This window comes from Chiloscyllium plagiosum, unplaced genomic scaffold (assembly GCF_037043375.1).
Source record: "Chiloscyllium plagiosum isolate Xiang-an unplaced genomic scaffold, Cpla_swu_hap1 HiC_scaffold_1, whole genome shotgun sequence".
NCBI lineage: Eukaryota > Metazoa > Chordata > Chondrichthyes > Orectolobiformes > Hemiscylliidae > Chiloscyllium > Chiloscyllium plagiosum.
The window spans coordinates 17370267-17390753 of record NW_028270139.1 but is presented as its reverse complement, the minus strand read 5'-3'; the positions used below and the strand labels follow the sequence as shown (position 1 = coordinate 17390753).

At 42.1% G+C, this 20487-nt stretch overlaps 1 protein-coding gene across 2 annotated transcripts in view; it reads right to left on the bottom strand.

Annotated features, from left to right (window-relative positions):
* The window catches only part of spock3 (SPARC (osteonectin), cwcv and kazal like domains proteoglycan 3), a 560650-nt gene that overhangs the window by 269622 nt on the left and 270541 nt on the right, over window positions 1-20487 (bottom strand). For both annotated transcript variants that reach the window (XM_043698527.2, XM_043698526.2), the window contains exon 4: window positions 5169-5283. In XM_043698527.2, coding sequence (XP_043554462.2) covers window positions 5169-5283 — 115 coding nt within the window. The remainder of the gene's footprint in view (window positions 1-5168; window positions 5284-20487) is intronic.

The window sequence follows — 20487 nt, the reverse complement described above, 5'->3', positions numbered from 1 at the left end:
AGTGGTGTTCCGCAAGGCTCAGTGTTGGGACCACAACTTTTCACTTTAAACATTAACAATCTCAATGAAGGAATTGAAGACATTCTGGTTAAGTTTTCAGACAATACAAAGATAGGTAGAGGGACAGGTATCATTGAGGAGGCAGGGAGGCTGCAGAAGGATTTGAGGAGAAAGTGAGGTCTGCAGATGCTGGAGATCAAAGTTGAAACTTTATTGCTGGAACAGCACAGCAGGTCGGGCAGCATCCAGGGAACAGGAGATTCGACGTTTCGGGCACAGGCCCTTCTTCAGGAATGAGCAGAGAGTGTTCAGCAGGAGAAGATAAAAGGTAGGGAGGAGGGACTTGGAGGAGGGGCGTTGGAAATGTGATAGGTGGAAAGAGGTCAAGGTGAGGGTGATAGGTCGGAGTAGGATGGAGGCGGAGAGGTCAAGAAGAAGACTGCAGGTCAGGAAGGCGGTGCCGGGCTGGAGGGATTCGGCTGAGACAAGGTGGGGGGAGGGGGGGATGAAGAAACTGGTGAAGTCCAAGTTCATCCCCTGTGGTTGGAGGGTTCCCAGTCGGAAGATAAGACGCTCCTCCTCCGACCGTCGGGTTGTTGTGGTTTGGCGGTGGATGAGTCCAATGACCTGCATATCCTCGGTGGAGTGGGAGGGGGAGTTGAAATGCTGTGCTACAGGGTGGTTGGGTTGGTTCGTCCGGGTGGCCCAGAGGTGCTCTCTGAATCGCTCCGCAAGTAGGCGGCCTGTCTCCCCAATATAGAGGAGGCCACACCGGCTGCAGCGGATGCAGTAGATGATGTGGGTGGAGGTGCAGGTGAATCTGTGGCGGATATGGAAGTTTCCTTTGGGGCCTTGGAGAGAAGTGAGGGGGGAGGTATGGGCGCAAGTGTTGCACCTCCTGCGGTTGCAAGGGAAGGTGCCGGGAGTGGAGGTTGGGTCGGTGGGGGGTGTGGATCTGACAAGGGAGTCACGGAGGGAGTGGTCTCTACGGAAAGCTGATAGGGGAGGGGAGGGAAATATATCCTTGGTGCTGGGGTCTGTTTGGAGGTGGCGGAAGTGACGGCGGATGATGCGCTGTACATGGAGATTGGTGGGGTGGTAGGTGAGGACCAGTGGGGTTCTGTCCTGGTGGCGGTTGGAGGGGCGGGGCTCAAGGGCGGAGGAGCGGGAAGTGGAGGAGATGCGGTGGAGGGCATCGTCGACCACGTCGGGGGGGAAATTGCGGTCCTTGAAGAAGGAGGCCATCTGTGTTGTACGTATTTTGAACTGGTCCTCCTGGGAGCAGATGCGGCGGAGACGAAGGAATTGGGAGAATGGGATGGCGTTTTTACAGGGGGCAGGATGGGAGGAGGTGTAGTCCAGGTAGCTGTGGGAGTCGGTTGGTTTGTAGTAGATGTCCGTGTTGATTCGGTCGCCTGAGATAGAAACAGAAAGATCTAGGAAGGGGAGGGAGGAGTCCGAGACTGTCCAGGTGAATTTGAGGTCGGGGTGGAAGGTGTTAGTGTAGTGGATGAACTGTTCAACCTCCTCGTGGGAGCACGAGGTAGCGCCGATACAGTCATCAATGTAGCGAAGGAAAAGATGGGGGGTGGGGCCAGTGTAGCTGTGGAAGATGGATTGTTCAGCGAAGGAAAAGATGGGGGGTGGGGCCAGTGTAGCTGTGGAAGATGGAGGTGTACAGTCCCTGTACACCTCCATCCCCCATCACGAAGGACTCAAAGCACTCCGCTTCTTCCTTTCCCGCCGTACCACCCAGTACCCTTCCACCGACACCCTCCTTCGACTGACCGAACTGGTCCTCACCCTGAACAACTTTTCTTTCCAATCCTCCCACTTTCTCAAAACAAAAGGAGTAGCCATGGGCACCCGCATGGGCCCCAGCTATGCCTGCCTCTTCGTAGGGTATGTGGAACAATCCATCTTCCACAGCTACACTGGCCCCACCCCCCATCTTTTCCTTCGCTACATTGATGACTGTATCGGCGCTACCTCGTGCTCCCACGAGGAGGTTGAACAGTTCATCCACTACACTAACACCTTCCACCCCGACCTCAAATTCACCTGGACAGTCTCGGACTCCTCCCTCCCCTTCCTAGATCTTTCTGTTTCTATCTCAGGCGACCGAATCAACACGGACATCTACTACAAACCAACCGACTCCCACAGCTACCTGGACTACACCTCCTCCCATCCTGCCCCCTGTAAAAACGCCATCCCATTCTCCCAATTCCTTCGTCTCCGCCGCATCTGCTCCCAGGAGGACCAGTTCAAAATACGTACAACACAGATGGCCTCCTTCTTCAAGGACCGCAATTTCCCCCCCGACGTGGTCGACGGTGCCCTCCACCGCATCTCCTCCACTTCCCGCTCCTCCGCCCTTGAGCCCCGCCCCTCCAACCGCCACCAGGACAGAACCCCACTGGTCCTCACCTACCACCCCACCAATCTCCATGTACAGCGCATCATCCGCCGTCACTTCCGCCACCTCCAAACAGACCCCAGCACCAAGGATATATTTCCCTCCCCTCCCCTATCAGCTTTCCGTAGAGACCACTCCCTCCGCGACTCCCTTGTCAGATCCACACCCCCCACCGACCCAACCTCCACTCCCGGCACCTTCCCTTGCAACCGCAGGAGGTGCAACACTTGCGCCCACACCTCCCCCCTCACTTCTCTCCAAGGCCCCAAAGGAAACTTCCATATCCGCCACAGATTCACCTGCACCTCCACCCACATCATCTACTGCATCCGCTGCAGCCGGTGTGGCCTCCTCTATATTGGGGAGACAGGCCGCCTACTTGCGGAGCGATTCAGAGAGCACCTCTGGGCCACCCGGACGAACCAACCCAACCACCCTGTAGCACAGCATTTCAACTCCCCCTCCCACTCCACCGAGGATATGCAGGTCATTGGACTCATCCACCGCCAAACCACAACAACCCGACGGTCGGAGGAGGAGCGTCTTATCTTCCGACTGGGAACCCTCCAACCACAGGGGATGAACTTGGACTTCACCAGTTTCTTCATCCCCCCTCCCCCCACCTTGTCTCAGCCGAATCCCTCCAGCCCGGCACCGCCTTCCTGACCTGCAGTCTTCTTCTTGACCTCTCCGCCTCCATCCTACTCCGACCTATCACCCTCACCTTGACCTCTTTCCACCTATCACATTTCCAACGCCCCTCCTCCAAGTCCCTCCTCCCTACCTTTTATCTTCTCCTGCTGAACACTCTCTGCTCATTCCTGAAGAAGGGCCTGTGCCCGAAACGTCGAATCTCCTGTTCCCTGGATGCTGCCTGACCTGATGTGCTGTTCCAGCAATAAAGTTTCAACTGCAGAAGGATTTGGACAGGTTAGGAGAGTGGGCAAAGAACTGGCAGATGGAATACAACATGGGAAAGTGTGAGGTTATGCACTTTGGTAGGAAGAATATAGACATGGGGAGAAAATTCAGAAGTCTGAAGAACAAAGAGAAATGGGAGTTCTAATCCAGGATTCTCTCAAGGTAAACTTGTAGGTTGAGTCAGTAGTTAGGAAGGCAAATGTAATTATGGTATTTATTTTGAGAGGACTCGAACGTAAAAACAGGGAAGTACCTCTGAGACTCTAGAAGGCGCCGATCAGACCACATTTGGAGTATTGTTCGCAGTTTTGGGCCCCATATCTTAGGAAGGATGTACTGGCCCTGGAGTGCGTTCAGAGGACGTTCATGAGAATGGTCCCATGAATGTAAAGCTTAACGGATGAGGAACATTTGAGGACACTGGGTTTATCCTCAATGGAGTTTAGAAGGATGAGGGGGAGCTAATTGACACATACAGAACACTGAATGGCTTGGACACAGTAGATGTTAAGAAGATGTTTCTATTCGTAGGGGAGTCTGGGACCTGAGGGCCAGATCATTTAGAATGAAGGGAAGACCATTTAGAATGAAGATAAGGAGAAACCTTTTCAACCAGAGAGTGGTAAATCTGTGGAATTTATTGCCACAGAAGGCTGTGGAGGCCAAGTCATTGAATGTATTTAAGACTGAGATAGGTAGGTTCTTGAGCATCAAGGGGATCAAGGGTTACGGGCAATAAGTGGAAGAATAGGATTGAGAAACTTATCAGGGAGGTAAAAACAATGACTGCAGATGCTGGAAACCAGATTCTGGATTAGTGGTGCTGGAAGAGCACAGCAGTTCAGGCAGCATCCAAGGAGCTTCGAAATCGACGTTTCGGGCAAAAGCCCTTCATCAGCCATTGAATGGTGGAGCAGACACGATGGGCTGAATGGCCTAAATTTTGCTCCTACGACTTATGGTTTTAAAATTTTTCGATCGGTAAATTTTAAGTGAGACCTCAAAAACAGGGTTGAGAAATACATATCACCACCGAGCGTTTTAAAAAAAAACAGCACAAGAATAAGGAAAATGAAAAGCACCTGTTTTATGGACAGGAGAGGAAGACAGTAAATGTAATACGCCCCACTTCCTCCTTTCAGCGACACTGTAAATCATTTACTCAGGTCAGAAACAATGTCAAGCTGTGCTTACTATCAGACAAAACTGTTACTCAGACATTATGATTATTCTGCAAAATTGCCAACACTGTCCACACAAAAAGTGGATTATGTAATACAATATGAATCATGTTCTTTTTTATTTTGTCACATCATTTCTATCAATCTGATGTCAGTTCAATAGATCATATAGGAAGTATGGTTCTGCGTAATGCTACATTTACTCCTTAAAGTTTGTGTAAATAATTATGTTTCTGAAATACTGTAGCAGAGGTGGAAGATTTCTAAAGATCTCCCATGAATTTTTTGCAAGAAAGTGTTGAAACCCATTAAAATAGTAAAAATAAATAATGAACCTTTATGGAACATTAATGACTTTGCATATATTTAGTCATTTATTTGAATCTTTGAAAATTAAACAAAACATCCTTGACTTGCACAAAAAAATTACATTTTTGATACTTCATTAACATTGAGGGAATGTTACTCAATCTGCCCTTAATGAGCATAAGACACATGAACAATACTTCATTTAAACTTTAATTGTGAAGGATTTACAGGACAGTCCAGCCTCAACCATGTGAAAGCCACTAACATCAAATAATTCAGTAAAAAACATTGAAAATGTGTCAGCTGAAGTATTTTAAAATTAGAACAAAGCATTTTACCTGTGTGTTAGCCGTCTATGGCTAATGCAGACCACTCTATGGTTATCTTGTGCGATGCATACTTTGTGTCTACTGCATTTCACATTTAGGCATGGATCTTTCGTAGAATCGAGCCCTACAGAATAGTTGGAAAAATAAACCAGTGTTATCCAAAAACAGGTTTCATTTTACTCCCACGTAACAACCACAATAAATAATACAAACCAAAGCTCAAGAAACCAGTCGTTCTATCAAGACCAAAAAGTAAAATAATGGTAACACTTATTTCAATTATTTTAAACAGTGGAGTTCTGTGCCAGAATTATTGTTGGAGGCAGTTCAATGAACAGGTTTTAAAATTAATCAAATAATTGCTGTCCAAAAAAGACTATTCTCAAATAGGAAGAGGGTATACTTGAGTAGATGGTTCATGCATAGAAAAACACTGATATTCAATGTGCCAAGTGGCTATTTCCTGTACTGTAATATTCATGACTTCAGATATATAGATAAAACAATGTGTGCCAATGCTCCTGTACTTAAAAATATCAGAAAATAACTAAAATGTCAGAAATCCTTTTTCTATTAAAGCTCAACTTTCCTGTTTGGCACAGTTTCTCCTAATATTTTGCACGATACTAAAAAAACTGGGAGGATCGCTTGCTCAAAATGGGCTATTTTCAGCCTGAATCAAAAGATATTTAAAAGGGATCCAGCCACAATTATGACTTGGAGATGCCGGTGTTGGACTGGGTGTACAAAGTTAAAAATCACACACCAGGTTATAGTCCAACAGGTTTAATTGGAAGCACACTAGCTTTCGGAGTGTTGCTCCTTTATCAGGTGATAGTGGAGGGCTCAATCCTAACACACAGAATCTATAGCAAAAATTTACAGTGTGATGTAACTGAAATTATACATTGAAAAATTGATTGTCTGTTAAGTCTTTCATCTGTTTGAATACCACAATAGTTTCACTTCTTTCATGTGCCACAATTAGTCCTTCTAATTTTACCATCCTCTCCTCCTGCTATTTAAAATGATAAGATCTCTCTTTGATATTGTTCTGTTTGGTGGAACTCAAAACAGGATGCGGGAGTAGTAAAAAGTTTGGTTTGGGGGTATTATGGGAATTAAGTAGGTGGTTTGCAACTAGCATCTTGGCAACTCTTATCTGGTCCTACAGTCTGAAAAGTGGGTAAGGCTACATCCTGCCCTCTCAACTTCAGTTTACTCAAACACCAAATTGATCAATCAATTACCACTTGTGGACCTCACGTAGACCTCATGACCAGTTCCACTGCAAGGGTAATGGTTGGAAATAAACGGGGAAGTAGTGCGGGTGGTTACCTCCTTTAGGAAGGTTCCTCTAAGCCCACAGGGTCATTCTTCATATGTCTCCACAAGATGGTTTCACCTGGAACATTTCTCCACCTGGTTTCCTGCATTACCCTCTCCCTGGATCCTATGATCCCTCTACAACCACAATGCAGACATATAATTTGAGGTCTAATGTCAATGTTCTTCCCTCCTGGAGAATGTGCTTAGTCACAGCAGCCACTATTTGCTGTTGTTTGTGCTGCCATCCATGTTTTCAAATTAAGTGGATTCTACATGGGTTACATGATCTGGTATATTCAAGTAGGGCATCCTTGTGGTCTAACAAGAATAGTCTTGAGAGTAAGGAAGAACTAATTATTGCATCTCTGAAAATACTTACAGGTTATAGTAACAATCTCTACATTACTACAAAGACTGCAGGAAGAACGTGGACTTGGGTCTCTCCCTTAAGAGAGGCTACTTTATTCTTCTACCAGGTTCTCATGGCAGTGAGTCACACTCCTCCAGGTATTAACCCCTTCAGATCCTTCCAGATTCATATTCAGCACTTGTAGTTAATTTGGCAGTAGATCTGGAGGTGGGAACTAGTGTGTTTTAGGAGAAGCCACAATTTTACTTTATTAAGGCAACACACATCATATGAAACCTAGCTGCACCATACTGATAAAGTTGACTTAGCATCAAAAGATGTTTCAACTGGGTTCTGTGGAGGCGATGTGGATAGGGAGCATGGAATATGTCCCTCTGTAACATTTACCCTAGTGCATCTGCAAAGCCAGGTACTTTTGCCCAAGGCAACAAATTAAAGCATTCAAATATTAGCAATCATCACAAATGATGTCCATTGGATTTGAACCTGAGTGTCTTATACATGAGTACTACTGGTGAAGTACTAGAGTACCATGAGCACCAAATTTAAGCACACGTCACTGCAATACTGCTCTTAACTGTATGAGGGAATAAGAATTCCAAGTCGGAATATTATTTACACCTTTAGTAAACATCTTTATTAGTTGGGACAAAAAATACAAAACTTTAAATTTAAAGCTGATTTATTGTAACTACAGTGGTGCATATAGTTTGACAAAGAATATGTAATTAAGCAACAGCTCAAAATGCATGTTCTGAGCAAGGTTATGTTTCTATCGTATATATGGTGTATATTCATATTTATGCATGTATGCACACTATTTGATTGAACAGACTGACAGCAACAAAAAAGAAATCAGAGGATATTGGCATCTTTCCTTTATTGTGACATTTACCTTCCAATACAATAAAGCCCAGATGAAAATGTTAAGAAAGATGAGCATTTAGCATCTCAAGCATCTACCAGTAGCTGATCCAATTGTGGCCTCAACTCCACTCATGCCCTCATAACCCTCAACTCCCTTATTATCAATCCAACATTCGTCTTAACTCAGCCCTTAGTATATGCCCAAATATCCGCTGCTCTCTAGGACAAAGGATTTGAAGAAATATTGATTAACTGAAAGAAGATCTTCCTTCTCTTCAAAACCTTAAATGGGAAACCCTTTATTTGTAAACTGTGGCCTAAGTTCTAGGATCCCCCAGGAGGGGAAATATTCTCTCAGCTTCCAACCCAGTCAAACCCCATCCGATTTTTTATGTTTCAGTAAGAGTGCAAAGAACTAAAGTAGGAAGTAGGTAAGAAATAGAATGCAATGATTGACAGGAGAACACTGAAGTCCTGTACAGTTACAATAGGAACAAGAAATTAGAGCAAATACAAGAACAAAACAAAATTGAGCCAAAAGCAGAATACGCCATTGGAAGTCAGGAGATAGAAGATCCAAATGGTTCCTTGAGGGGGTTAGTCCAGCAACAAACTACCATCTGTCCTGAAAGCAAACACAACCAATGTTTAACCAAACTCTGACAGCTTCAGTCGCAAATTGGCTGTTGGTGGTGACTGCCATCTTGATTTCAAGAACAGGTGGCCTCCAACCTTGGTTGGAGGTGTAACGGAGAGCACTCTTCCATGCAACAAGGAAATCCCATTATGATGCCTTAAACCAGAACAACAAGATGGACGAAGGTCAAGACTGAAGGAGAAAGGGGAAAGAATAACAGAGTCATCACCTTCCCCTATCAAAAATCAGCAAAGAAGTCAAAACCAAGATCATAGAGGTCCTTTTCACCCATTAAGGTAATGGCTCTGAAAGTGAAGCAAAATGTTTCATTACTATGACATATATGGTACAGTGATTGCATACCAGTATGTGCAGACCAGATTTGTTGGATGTGAAGTAATACGTAGAAATGTGAGCTGAACCTGCAATGAAGAATGGTTTTCAGACATGCATAATGAGGCTTTGGCTGACAGCCTGGACCTTTATATATAAGGTTGTGAGTAACTTTGTTTACAACGGTCCAGAAAAATGTTGACATTTTTGAACGACAACTCCATGAGGTGAAAATAAATGATCTCTTCACCAATATCTCACTGTTTACTTGCACTAGATTAAGAGGCATCAAGTGGTTAAAAAGCAAGAGTGTGTGGGTGTCATGTTCCCACATCTAGACTCCTCTAAGCTGTCATGAATCACTAGTCTTGGAGAAACAGGCTGGATTCCATGAAAATTACAGGGTGACCTCAAAATCCTTACCCCCACTAAGGAGCCATTCTAGTTGGAAGTGCAATCTGCTATGGTGCACCAACAAGAACATTTGGTGTGCCAGATGTGGAAGCAGGATTCCCAGAATCAGACTCCTCTCTCAAATTTTACATGTCTCTCGAGTCCTTCTAGGTGTCTACATAGATCTACAAAATGATTACAGCATAGAAGAATGGCATTTAGCCTTTTAAGTTCTCTTAACGAGTAGCCCCACTGCACTGTATCTATTTCCAATACATACTCACATCCATCTATTTTGAATGTTTGATCAAACATGCACTGCTTTTCGCAGGTTGCCTATTTGAGATCATGACCACACTGCTCAAGAGTATTTCTCATGATGCCTTTAGTTCTTTTGCTAGTCACCATGTTTCTTTCCTCTGGTTCTCAGTCCTTCTGTCAATGGAAATAGTGTTCTTTCTTTTTCTGCATAGATTCCCTCATGATGTCGAGCTCTATCAAAACCTTTCTTAACTTTGTGTTCAGCAAAACAACCTTAGCCTCTCCAACCAACCAACACAAGAGAAATCCCTCATTCCTGGAACTATACCAGTAAATCTCTTTTATACGGCTATTAGACCTTCACATCTTTCCTTAGGTGCACTATCCAGAATTGGACAAAGTATTTCAACTATCATTCTGCAGAAATTCAATGTAACTTTCTTGCGTTCATCTCATGCCCTTGTTTATAAATCCAAGGATTGTATGCCTTTCTAAATATTTTCCACCTGGTCCCTTCAATGACCTGTGTATATATACCAGCACTATTCCAGTCTTTGTTCTTGCACTCACTTAAAACTGTACCCATCTATCTTATACTGTCTCCTCTCATTTATCCTATCAAAATACATCTTCCCATTTGGGTGTTTACCCTCTTTTGCCACATGCTCATCCATTCTACCAACTATCCAAGCCCTTGAAACATATCACTATCCTCCATTTGCATGACAATCCCAATGGGGTGTGATGTGCAAATATGTAATGGTATCCTGTACACATCAGCTCAAGTTATCAATTACTATCATGAAAAGCAGTGGCCCCAAAACTGCCCTATGGGAAACACCATTATTAATCATAAAGCTAAACATTATTAACAAAACTCAAAGTTGCCAGTTAAGCTTATGCTTCACTGAACATTTTTTTTTGTGTGGACTTACTCTGTTGCTGAGCTACATTAAGCTCCGTGACCAAGAAAAGCAACAAGGTGGCCCAAAGTAGATTTACTATTGAGCAATGAAACTGGGGGTGTACTGGGTGCTTATTGCTTATTATTTGGTTGAGTTTTAGTGGAATAATCAAAAATAGTGTAAAGTTTAGATCTAATTACCCTAAGGAATAAGACTCTAGAATCAATCAAGACACCCTCCAAAGCTTCAGAAATGTTCAATGTCCTATATGTTACACCAGATTGTCAAATGTTGCTGCCTGTATAAAAGTTAGCTTTGCTTTGTTTAGCTTTGCTATGATCCGAGCTGACAGTAATACTGGATATGTTGGAATACTGAAGGGAACTCGATAAGCCATATGTTTAGTTTTTGCAGTTGGTACTGTGATGTTTAGTTACTAAAACCTTTGCAAATGACGCTCCAAATGTTCTTAAACAAAAGGAAGTATGTATTTTTTTTTACACAAGAGGATTAAAAAAAGATTTGATATACATAGCAAAAAGATCTTAATAAAATAAATTTCAATTGTTTCCCAAACCTTTACAATCCTTTCACAGATACCAAATTCCAGAGTCATTCCTATTTTTGAATCTAAAAGTTAGGTGTTTACATAACTGGCTCTTCCAACTTTCTGGAGAAGAAAGTGAGGTCTGCAGATGCTGGAGATCAAAGTTGAAACTTTATTGCTGGAACAGCACAGCAGGTCAGGCAGCATCCAGGGAACAGGAGATTCGACGTTTCGGGCACAGGCCCTTCTTCAGGAATTCCTGAAGAAGGGCCTGTGCCCGAAACGTCGAATCTCCTGTTCCCTGGATGCTGCCTGACTTGCTGTGCTGTTCCAGCAATAAAGTTTCAACAACAATCTTCCAACTTTCTATTCATTGGGCTGTAGAAACACTTTAATGATTCCTTTCTGAATCCAACAGCATGAACCTTTCATAATCCTGATGGCCTAAACTTTTTAGTTTGAACAACTTGAAGATTTCTGTCCAAGCTCTCGGTGTTGTGTTTTATCTCACATGAGATATACCTGAAAGGGACATGCCTACAATGTTATTATCGTATAATAGCATGGGATCCCAGGATATGAAGCTCTGAGCCTCCATGTTACGGTATTGCTGCAGCATGGCATGCTGACAGAAGTATGCTACAGTAGATCCAAATTGCTTAGATTGAGCAGAGACACACACGCGCCTCTGATTGTAATGCTAGATATAGTAGGAACAGTGATAAATGTTCCTTAAACTTTTCAGTATTTCATGGCCCATGTCTACTCCTTATGTTATGGAAACTAACAGAAGTATCACAGCATGAAAATGGCAAATCATCTGGACACCATGCCACATCACAGCACTCCTGGTTTAGAAGCTCTACAAACTAAACACATGCTATGGTGACTGCTTCTCCTGAATTAACAGTTTTATTATTCTTCGAGGCGAAACGGTTTTTCCTTCTGCATTGAACTTCTGCTTCTACTGAACTAAGACCTTGAACCTTCTGGTCTGAAGTAAAAAGCTAAATTAATGACTTTCTGATCTGTTGTAAAGTTAGCAATTAAATGCAGTACACCCACTAACCCTACAGAGGTTCTGACAGGTATTTGACTGCAGTCATCTGCATTCTTAGGATTGATGCACTTTGGCCATCATTAGTTGACTTGCTGACTGGTTTAGAAATATATACTTTCACAGAACTGGCCTGCAATTACCAGTCTTTATTTTGAAATCAGCTGCCAGTGGTACCTGTATGAATGAGATTAGTATGTTACCATGTGCAAAATTGCACTTTATATGCAGAAGCTGAAGTAATTGAACTAGGCAACAAATTAATTTCCCAAAAGCTTTTGATGGAATTTCACTTAACATCTTTGTGACCAGAAGTAAAATTTGATTTGAAAGATTGTTCCTGCATGGAGAGAGAGGCGATTGTAGAATAAAAAGTGTTTTCATATTGACCAGTAAATAGATAATCATAGAATCCCTACAGTATGGAAAGCAGCTGTTCAGCCCATCGAGCCTGCACTAACCCTCCAAAGAGCATCCCACCCAGAGCCAGCTCCCATCCCCATCCTATCCCTATAAGTGGATTCATTTGCCTACTAATGCTGGACTTTCAGGTCCTTTCTGACTAAGATGCCTGTCTACTCACTTACAAAAATCTTTCAAATACCCTCAGTAGTTACTTTGGTGAGCAGTCCTATTTCAAGATGCTTTATAGTAAACAAGTACTTATTTTATCTCCAGTGGTCCAGGTAGGGATCTTAGCAATATTTATCCCACCAAAACACAAGTAGTACTCTTCCATTTAGGTTGATCACATGAATAATATGCACCACATATTCACATTAATTGATTTCACAGCCCAAACGTAACATGTATCTTGCACATTGATATTTGCAGTAAGACTGATGGTCTATAATCAGGAAACACCACTCTATGAAATGTGATAGTTTTATACTTTGTTTGATTGGAAAGAAAAGTAACTACAAATAAACGCAAGTAATATTCTGGCAATTCCTTCATCCTTAGTGATGGAAGAGCCCAACAGATCAGTGCAAAAGATAAGGCTGAAGCATTCATAACAATCTTCAGCGAGAAGTGACAAGTGGGTGATGCATTTTAGCTTCTTCCAATGGTTCCCACCATCGCAGATACCAGTCTTCAGCCAATTTGATACACTCTGTGTGACATGAAGAAATGGCTGGAGGCACTGGATATTGTAAAGGCTATGCAACCTGACAACATTACAGCAATTGGACTGAAGACCAGAACTTGCCACACACTTAGCTAAGTTCTCTTAGCACAGCTACAAAACTGACGCTTATTCCACAATGTGGAAAATTGCCCAGGTATGTCTTGCAAATAAAAAAGTTCAAATCCAACCCAGCCAGTTACCACCCCATCAGTCTACTCTTGATCATTAGTAAAGTGCTGAAAAATGTCATTAATAGTGCTATCAAGCAGCACCTGTTTAACAACAACTTGCTCAGTGATGGCCAGTTTGGGTTCTGCCAGGCCTACTCAACTCCTGAACTCATTACAGCCTTGGCTCAAACATGTACAAATGAGCTGAATTCCAGAGGGTGATGTGAGAGTGATTGCCCTTGAAATCAAGCTCCATTCAACTTAGTGGGGCATTAAAGAGTCTCAGCAAAACCTGAATCAATGAGAATTGGGGTGGGGGGGGGGAACTCTATACTGGTTGGGGTCATTCCTGGCATAAAGGAAGATGTTTTGGTTATTGGAAATTACTCATCTCAGCTCCATGATATCCCTGATAATCTCTTATAACCTTTTCCAACTTCTTCCATTGGGCAACACTTACAAAAGATTAAACACACGTACTAGAGTCAAGAACAGCTTCTTCCCACTGTTGACAGATTACTGAATGGACCTCTCAAATTTTAAATTTAATGTTGACCTTGCTCTTTGTACACCTTGTATTGTTAACTCTGTTCAATTACCTTAATGGACTTGGTATGGTATGATCTGTCTGTACTGCAAATAAAGACTTTTCACTCTACCTAGGAACATTTGACAAATCAAATTAAATCAAAATCCATCCATAAGGTCAGAAATGGGTATATGTTCGCCAATGATTGAACACTGTTCAATACCATTTGCAACTCCTCAGATTCTGAAAGAGTCCATGTTTAAATGCAACAAGATCTAGACAATATCCAAGCTTGAGCTGACAAGTGACAAGGAACATTTGCAACACACAATTGCCAGACAATGAATGACGCCAATAAGAGACAATCTAACTACTATCTCTTGACATTTAATGGCCTTAGTATCAGTTAATCCCCCACCATCAACATGACAGGGGTTACCATTGACTAGAAACTCTACTGGACTCACCACATAAATATAATGGCAACTAAAAGTAGGTGAGGGGCTAGGAATGCTGTGGCGAGTAACTCACCTTCTGACTCCCTAAAGCCTGTCCACCATCGACAAGGCACAAGTCAGGAGTGTGATGAAATACTCTCCACTCACCTGGATGAGTGCAGCTCCAATAACATTCATGAAGCTTGACACCATCTAGGACAAAGGGACTAGATACTTGAGAATACCACCACCTACAAGTTCCTCTCCAAGCCATTCATCATGCTGAGAAAAATATTGCCTTTGCTTTACTGTCGCTGGGTCAAATTCCTGGAATTCCTTTCCTCAGAGCATTGTGTCTACTGACAGCACATAAACTGCAGCAGTTCAAGAAGGCAGCTCACCACCAATTTCTCAAGGACAACTAAGGATGGCCAATAAATGGTGGCACCAACGTCTTATGAGAGATTGAAAAATAAATCTCTACTTTACCTGCTATCTCATTCAGGATATGCTTACATTGAGTAAGGTACCAAGAATGGTCACATTAATGGACGAGTAATCCAAAATCTTTGATCGGTAATGCAGTTCATGTATGTGCAAATCCCACAAAAAAACTTAAGTATCTTTACAAATCAGCAACATAAAAAGTTTTTGGTAGTACGAGTAATTATAAGGTTGTTGATCTCCCAACCAGTTTACTACGTTTTTTCATCATCTTGTCCAGCAATGTCATTACATATCTATGGAACAGGTGGGATTTGAGCCCCCTTCCTCCTAGCTCAGAGATAGGGAAATTACAACTGCATTGCATGAGCCCGCAACTGAATCCTGATTTCCTGGTATCCTTTGTGGAATTAAGGATACTTGCAATCATTTACCCAGTTTAGTTTATTAATAAGTTTAATGATAATGTCCCTACCTCTGAGCCAGATTAACCTGAGTTCATATCCCACCTGCTCCAGAGGTGTGTCATAATATCTATGATGGGAAAATATCTATAAAATACAACAGGGAGTGCCCTTGCAGTGCAGTGGATGTGTCCCTGCTTCTGAGTCAGGAGACCCAGGTTCAAGTCCCACCTGCTCCAGAGTTTGTAATAATGTCTCTGAACATGTCAATTTGAAAGTACGGATAAATAACATCTGCCCCAAACCAGAATGGCTGACTCTTATTCGCCGTCTGAAGTAGTTTGAAATCAATCAGATATTTGTAACAAAACTGCAATCTATGGTTCAAAGAAGGCCCACTAATGTTACATCTGAACAACGAGGGACAGATAATAAATGGTAGACTTGTCTGTAATGCTTAAACGAAAATAAATTTGTAAAAAGATGAAATGTTGTTATATTTGCACTAAGCTTTGTGTATCTCATACAACTTTAAACCTGGCCATTAAATGTTGGCACTTTGAAATAAAACTGAGCCCTATATGCACTCTGTGAATGCAGAAAAATGCTTTATCTGCAACTTCACCGAATATGAGTCAAGATCTGTTAAACCTGAACATTTGCCTCCTGTTTAATGCAGGAACACATTGTTCAATTGTCAACTTGCTACATATCAACAAATTTTGCACAGACCAGGAATCAGATACCAGTTGTATACTGGACGATATTTTACATCACTTCACCTCCATATTATGGCTTTACAGAACAAATCATCCTCCATTATTAGACAGATTAACAATGTCATCCAAGAGTAAAAACACAGAGTCAGGATGAAATTGTTCTTCACCAACAGTGCAAACTGAGCTCAGAGCTCCTACTAAGTCAAGGTAAGACCAGACCACGTCTTAGTTTTAACTGCATGAAAAATATTGCAACGATGTTTAATTTGAAACTAAATAAATTGACAAACTGGGAAACAAGGCTCCAAACGAAACTTAAACTACCATGTTGTGAATTTCAGCAAAAAAGGTTAGTCTTGGTGCTGATTCACCAAGAACTTAGTCAAGATTAGAGTAGTGCTGGAAAAGCACAGCAGATCAGGCAGCACCTGGGGAGCAGGAAAATCGATGTTTTGGGCAAAAGCCCTTGATGAAAGGCTTTGGCCCGAAACGTCGATTTTCCTGCTCCCTGGATGCTGCCTGACCTGCTGTGCTTTTCCAGCACGACTCTAATCTTGACTAATTTCCAGCATCTGCAGTACCCACTTTCATATCACCAAGAACTTAGTTTGCACTGCATGAACAAATTTTACCCCCAGTATATCTTAGAGCATTCATGCTAGAATTTACAAAAATATCCATTACTTAGTGTAAATAAAGCACTTCAGACACAAAATAACCTTTTCTACAACTCAACCTTCCTTTGATCGTCAGTCTTTACTCACCTTTCTAATCTAGCAGAGTAGATAAACTAACCATTTTGAAACCTATCCTTGTATCCCCTCAATAAATGAAATGAAAAAAGTTATTGATTTGGTTAATAAAAACTAAATGCATTGAGATATGGCTGTATTAATATAAGAATGAGGTCTACATGATCCTGGATAGTTTATCAATGAATGGCTATGATCTAGAGTCTGAAACACTTATTAGAAATGACAATCCAGTAATATTAGCCAATTAAGAACTAAAATTTATTAATATTTTCCAAATAAATTTTAGTTTTAAAATTAATAAGCAAATGAGAAACCAAGTATTTATTTTACCTAAAAAATCTTCCAAAATCAATTTTTAAAAAAACTTTGTTAAATAAAAAAATAGCATTAGATGGGCTGCATGCCATAATTTGGGGCTGATATCAATAAAATTATACAACAATTTTTCCACACACAAATGCTGCCTTGTGCTACACTGTGCATGTAGAAATTTTCCACAGTACATCTCATCTATAAAACTACAATGACATGCAATTGCTATTATTTGAGCAAGCAAACAAAATAATGTAACAACAATAGAAATGCAAAGTGCCTTTTAACTTCTTGCAACATATTCCTTCATGAATCGGGACAAATCCCAGAATAAGGAAGATGGGAAAAAGACCATTTGCCCAGGGAAGCACATAGTATAAAATCAGTCTGATTCTAAAACTTGTTTTGAAACCTGCCCAGAATGAGAGAGGGAAATTCTTTTTGGTAGCTGCAAGAATCTGCTCACTTCATTTTATTTCCCAGTGGATTCACACCAGTACTTCAAAATGATCAACAAAATCAGCATCAATTGGCAGACGTACCCAGAAGAGCAATACAGGAGTAAGAATTTATTTGGCTCTAAGCAAAATCAGATTTTAAATGCATTTATGAAGATTTCCTCTGTTCAATATTTCTAAAATGCAGTTCAGATTTCACTGGAAAAAGCAAATAGAAAATCTTCACTAATAAACTTACAAGGCCATTACATGGAGTAACCAGGGAAATGTCTACCTGTGGTGATTTAAAAGAGCACACCTCAATCCAGAAGAGCAATTTGGTCTATTTTCTCATTCTCAGGTAATTAAAGCATATTGCCGAGGCAGAAGGAGCCTTATTATGCACATATGACAAGTAAATGATACTTCATGCTGGAAGAAAGTGCATGTGTAACATAAAATGTGAACACATGCCCTACCTAAAGATCATGAAGCTGTGTCATAAAGTCATAGAGATGTACAGCACAGAAACAGACCCTTCGGTCCAACATGCCCATGTCGAACAGATATCCTAACCCAATCTACTCCAATGTGCCAGCTCCTGGCCCATATCCCTCCAAACCCTTCCTATTCATATACCCATCCAAATGCCTTTTAAATGTCGCAATTGCACCAACCACCACTTCCTCTGACAGCTCATTCCATACACGTACCACCCTCTGTGTGAAAAAGTTGCCCCTTAGGTCACTTTTATATCTTTCCCCTCTCACCCTAAACATATGCCCTCTAGTTCTGGACTCCCCCACTCCAGGGAAGAGACTTTGTATATTTATCCTATCCATGCCCCTCATGATTTTATAAACTGCTACAAGGTCAGCCCTCAGCCCCCGACGCTCCAGGGAAAAGAAAATCAATGGTTCTTTATTCCATTACAATTAGGTCATTACAAACATTTAAAGGTGAAACAAGGACAACAGTTTGTGTACAAAGAATGCTATTCTGGCATTGACAAATACATATGATGACTATTTACTAAGCAGTTGTCTGACAACCATATTCAATTGCACCATGATGGTTGGGAATGTGGAGGTCCACATTAGAGGCAGCATTCTGTTCTTGCAGCACTGATTTGGGCAAATGGTAAGGTTTGGAGTCATTTCCAGTATTTGTTCAAAGAGACCTTGACAGTTTCTTCCAAGGGATCGAGGTTGAGTGATAGATCACCCATACTAGGGCTTGGTCAGTCGGGTCTCTGAGAATTGGAGGATCAACAGCACTTGTTGCTTCAGTTTCTATCTCCTGGCAGTTCACACACTGGATTCACGACACCCAGGTCACTCAAGGATTCCCAATGGCTAGCGGACTATATTTTCACTCATATCATGCAACAACACTTCAAGGTCTTCAATACAATTTTGAGAGCCATTTGTCTGCATATCATCCACCAGACTTCTGTCCTCAAGCAAATCCTGTTCCTCTGAAAACTTTGTTCTGAAGTTGCCCTCCAGCTATTGGTCCAATAACATAGGTCTGGCTTGATGCCTCTGGTCTTCAGGGTTTCAAACAGTTTCTTCTATCTTACTCTGATCCCTGAAAATCTGATTTTAGATGCATCCCTTTTTGCCAATTGTAAGGTCAAGCTTGTGATTGGTCAATGCTTTTCAACTTAGCTACTCTCTCTCAGCCCTCCTGGACATCAACTTGAATGCCTGCTTTAGCTTTGTGATGCCTAGCTATCAACTCATTGACCTGGTCACATCCACCAGATGGTGTGGTCAGCCCAAGGAGATGGTCCACAGGTAGGATGAGATCTCATTAAATAAGAATAACCTGCAAATTAATGTGGAGTGTTATTATAAGTATAAGGTACTTGGGTGCTTCCATTCATTCTCAGGATAGAAGGTGAGCAAATGGCCATGCAGAGTTCAGTTGAATTATTCGTACAATCCAATATCCAATGGATGACAGGGGACAAGGCAATGGACTTTGTAAAGCTCCTGTAGGATCTTACTCTTGAACATACATCCCTGATTACTATGAATCTGACATGTAAGATGTTAACAGAGAAACCCATCACATACTAAAACTCTGGCTATAGTTGAGGCCTTTTGGTCACAAGTGAAAATTGCCTGCAGAATCTCAGTGAACACATCTGTGTGAATTAGAATGCGCTCAGTCTCATTATTGCGGAGATAAAATCCATTTCAGGGATCCTGGTGATCAGGGACCTCCTGTTGGAGTGAAATTGTTTCCCTGCCTTGGCTAAAATATGTTGCTCAATTTTGACAATAGTCATCAATATCAATGGCCACCTGGGACAGTAGCACAACATTATGGTCAGGGCAACTGTTATTTCCATTGTTTAGAGCTCTACTTGATTATGAACTGCTGCCAATGTTGAGTACTTAGGCTGTCAGGAAGGATGCTCGGTGACACCTTGTCAATAACCAGCTAATAGAGGTCTCCATCCTCTTTGTTGATCCTCTTCCAGCACCCCAACCGTTTTCATGCATGTTTGGATATCCTCACCAGTAGGGGATTGGTCAGTGGATATTGGGCCTTCAGAAATGGTGCAATCTATAGATGCCTGCTTCAGATAGCTGAAGCTGTCTGACCTCCTGAGGATAGATGGCAAAGATGAAAATATATTTGGTTGTACCTGCCAGGACCTGGTTTGGATCTTACTCCCAGTCCAATTATCATAAGGAATTGGAGTTGTAATGTTGCCTTTGCCTTGGGTCATGGGAATGGCATCAGCCACAACTCCGCCAAATAGGCGGGGATGGATTCCCTCAGTTCTTGAAGGCTTATGGCAGTCAAAATGTAGGTCAGTTAAAAGTAGAGTGATGCTGCAGGCTGGCAAAAGAAAAACTCAATTCCCTACTATTTGCACTGTTCAAGGATCATGTTCAGTCTGATGCACCTTGAGTCCATGGAGCAAGGTCAAAGATGCCTGATTGCCACCTGCCAATCTCAATCTACTGCTCGCTTTCCAAGAATACTCCTGTCTCCCTACTTCCATTGGAGCATCAATTGGGTCACAAACTAACAGAATCCCCTAGACTATGAAAAGTATGATTGAGGACCGATAGAGCTCAATTCAGTTATGACAGTGGATGTCTGACCTCTGCAGAGCAAAGACATGGATGGGGGTAGAGATATCAATCAGTTCACACCCCTGGGCAACATGTTCTTAGAAATACTGGTGAGTAATGGCTGACATCTCCATTTCAGTGTCAATTAGGCATAGTGCTTCCAATTTGCCAAATGTCATGCTCATTGTTAGAACGTCC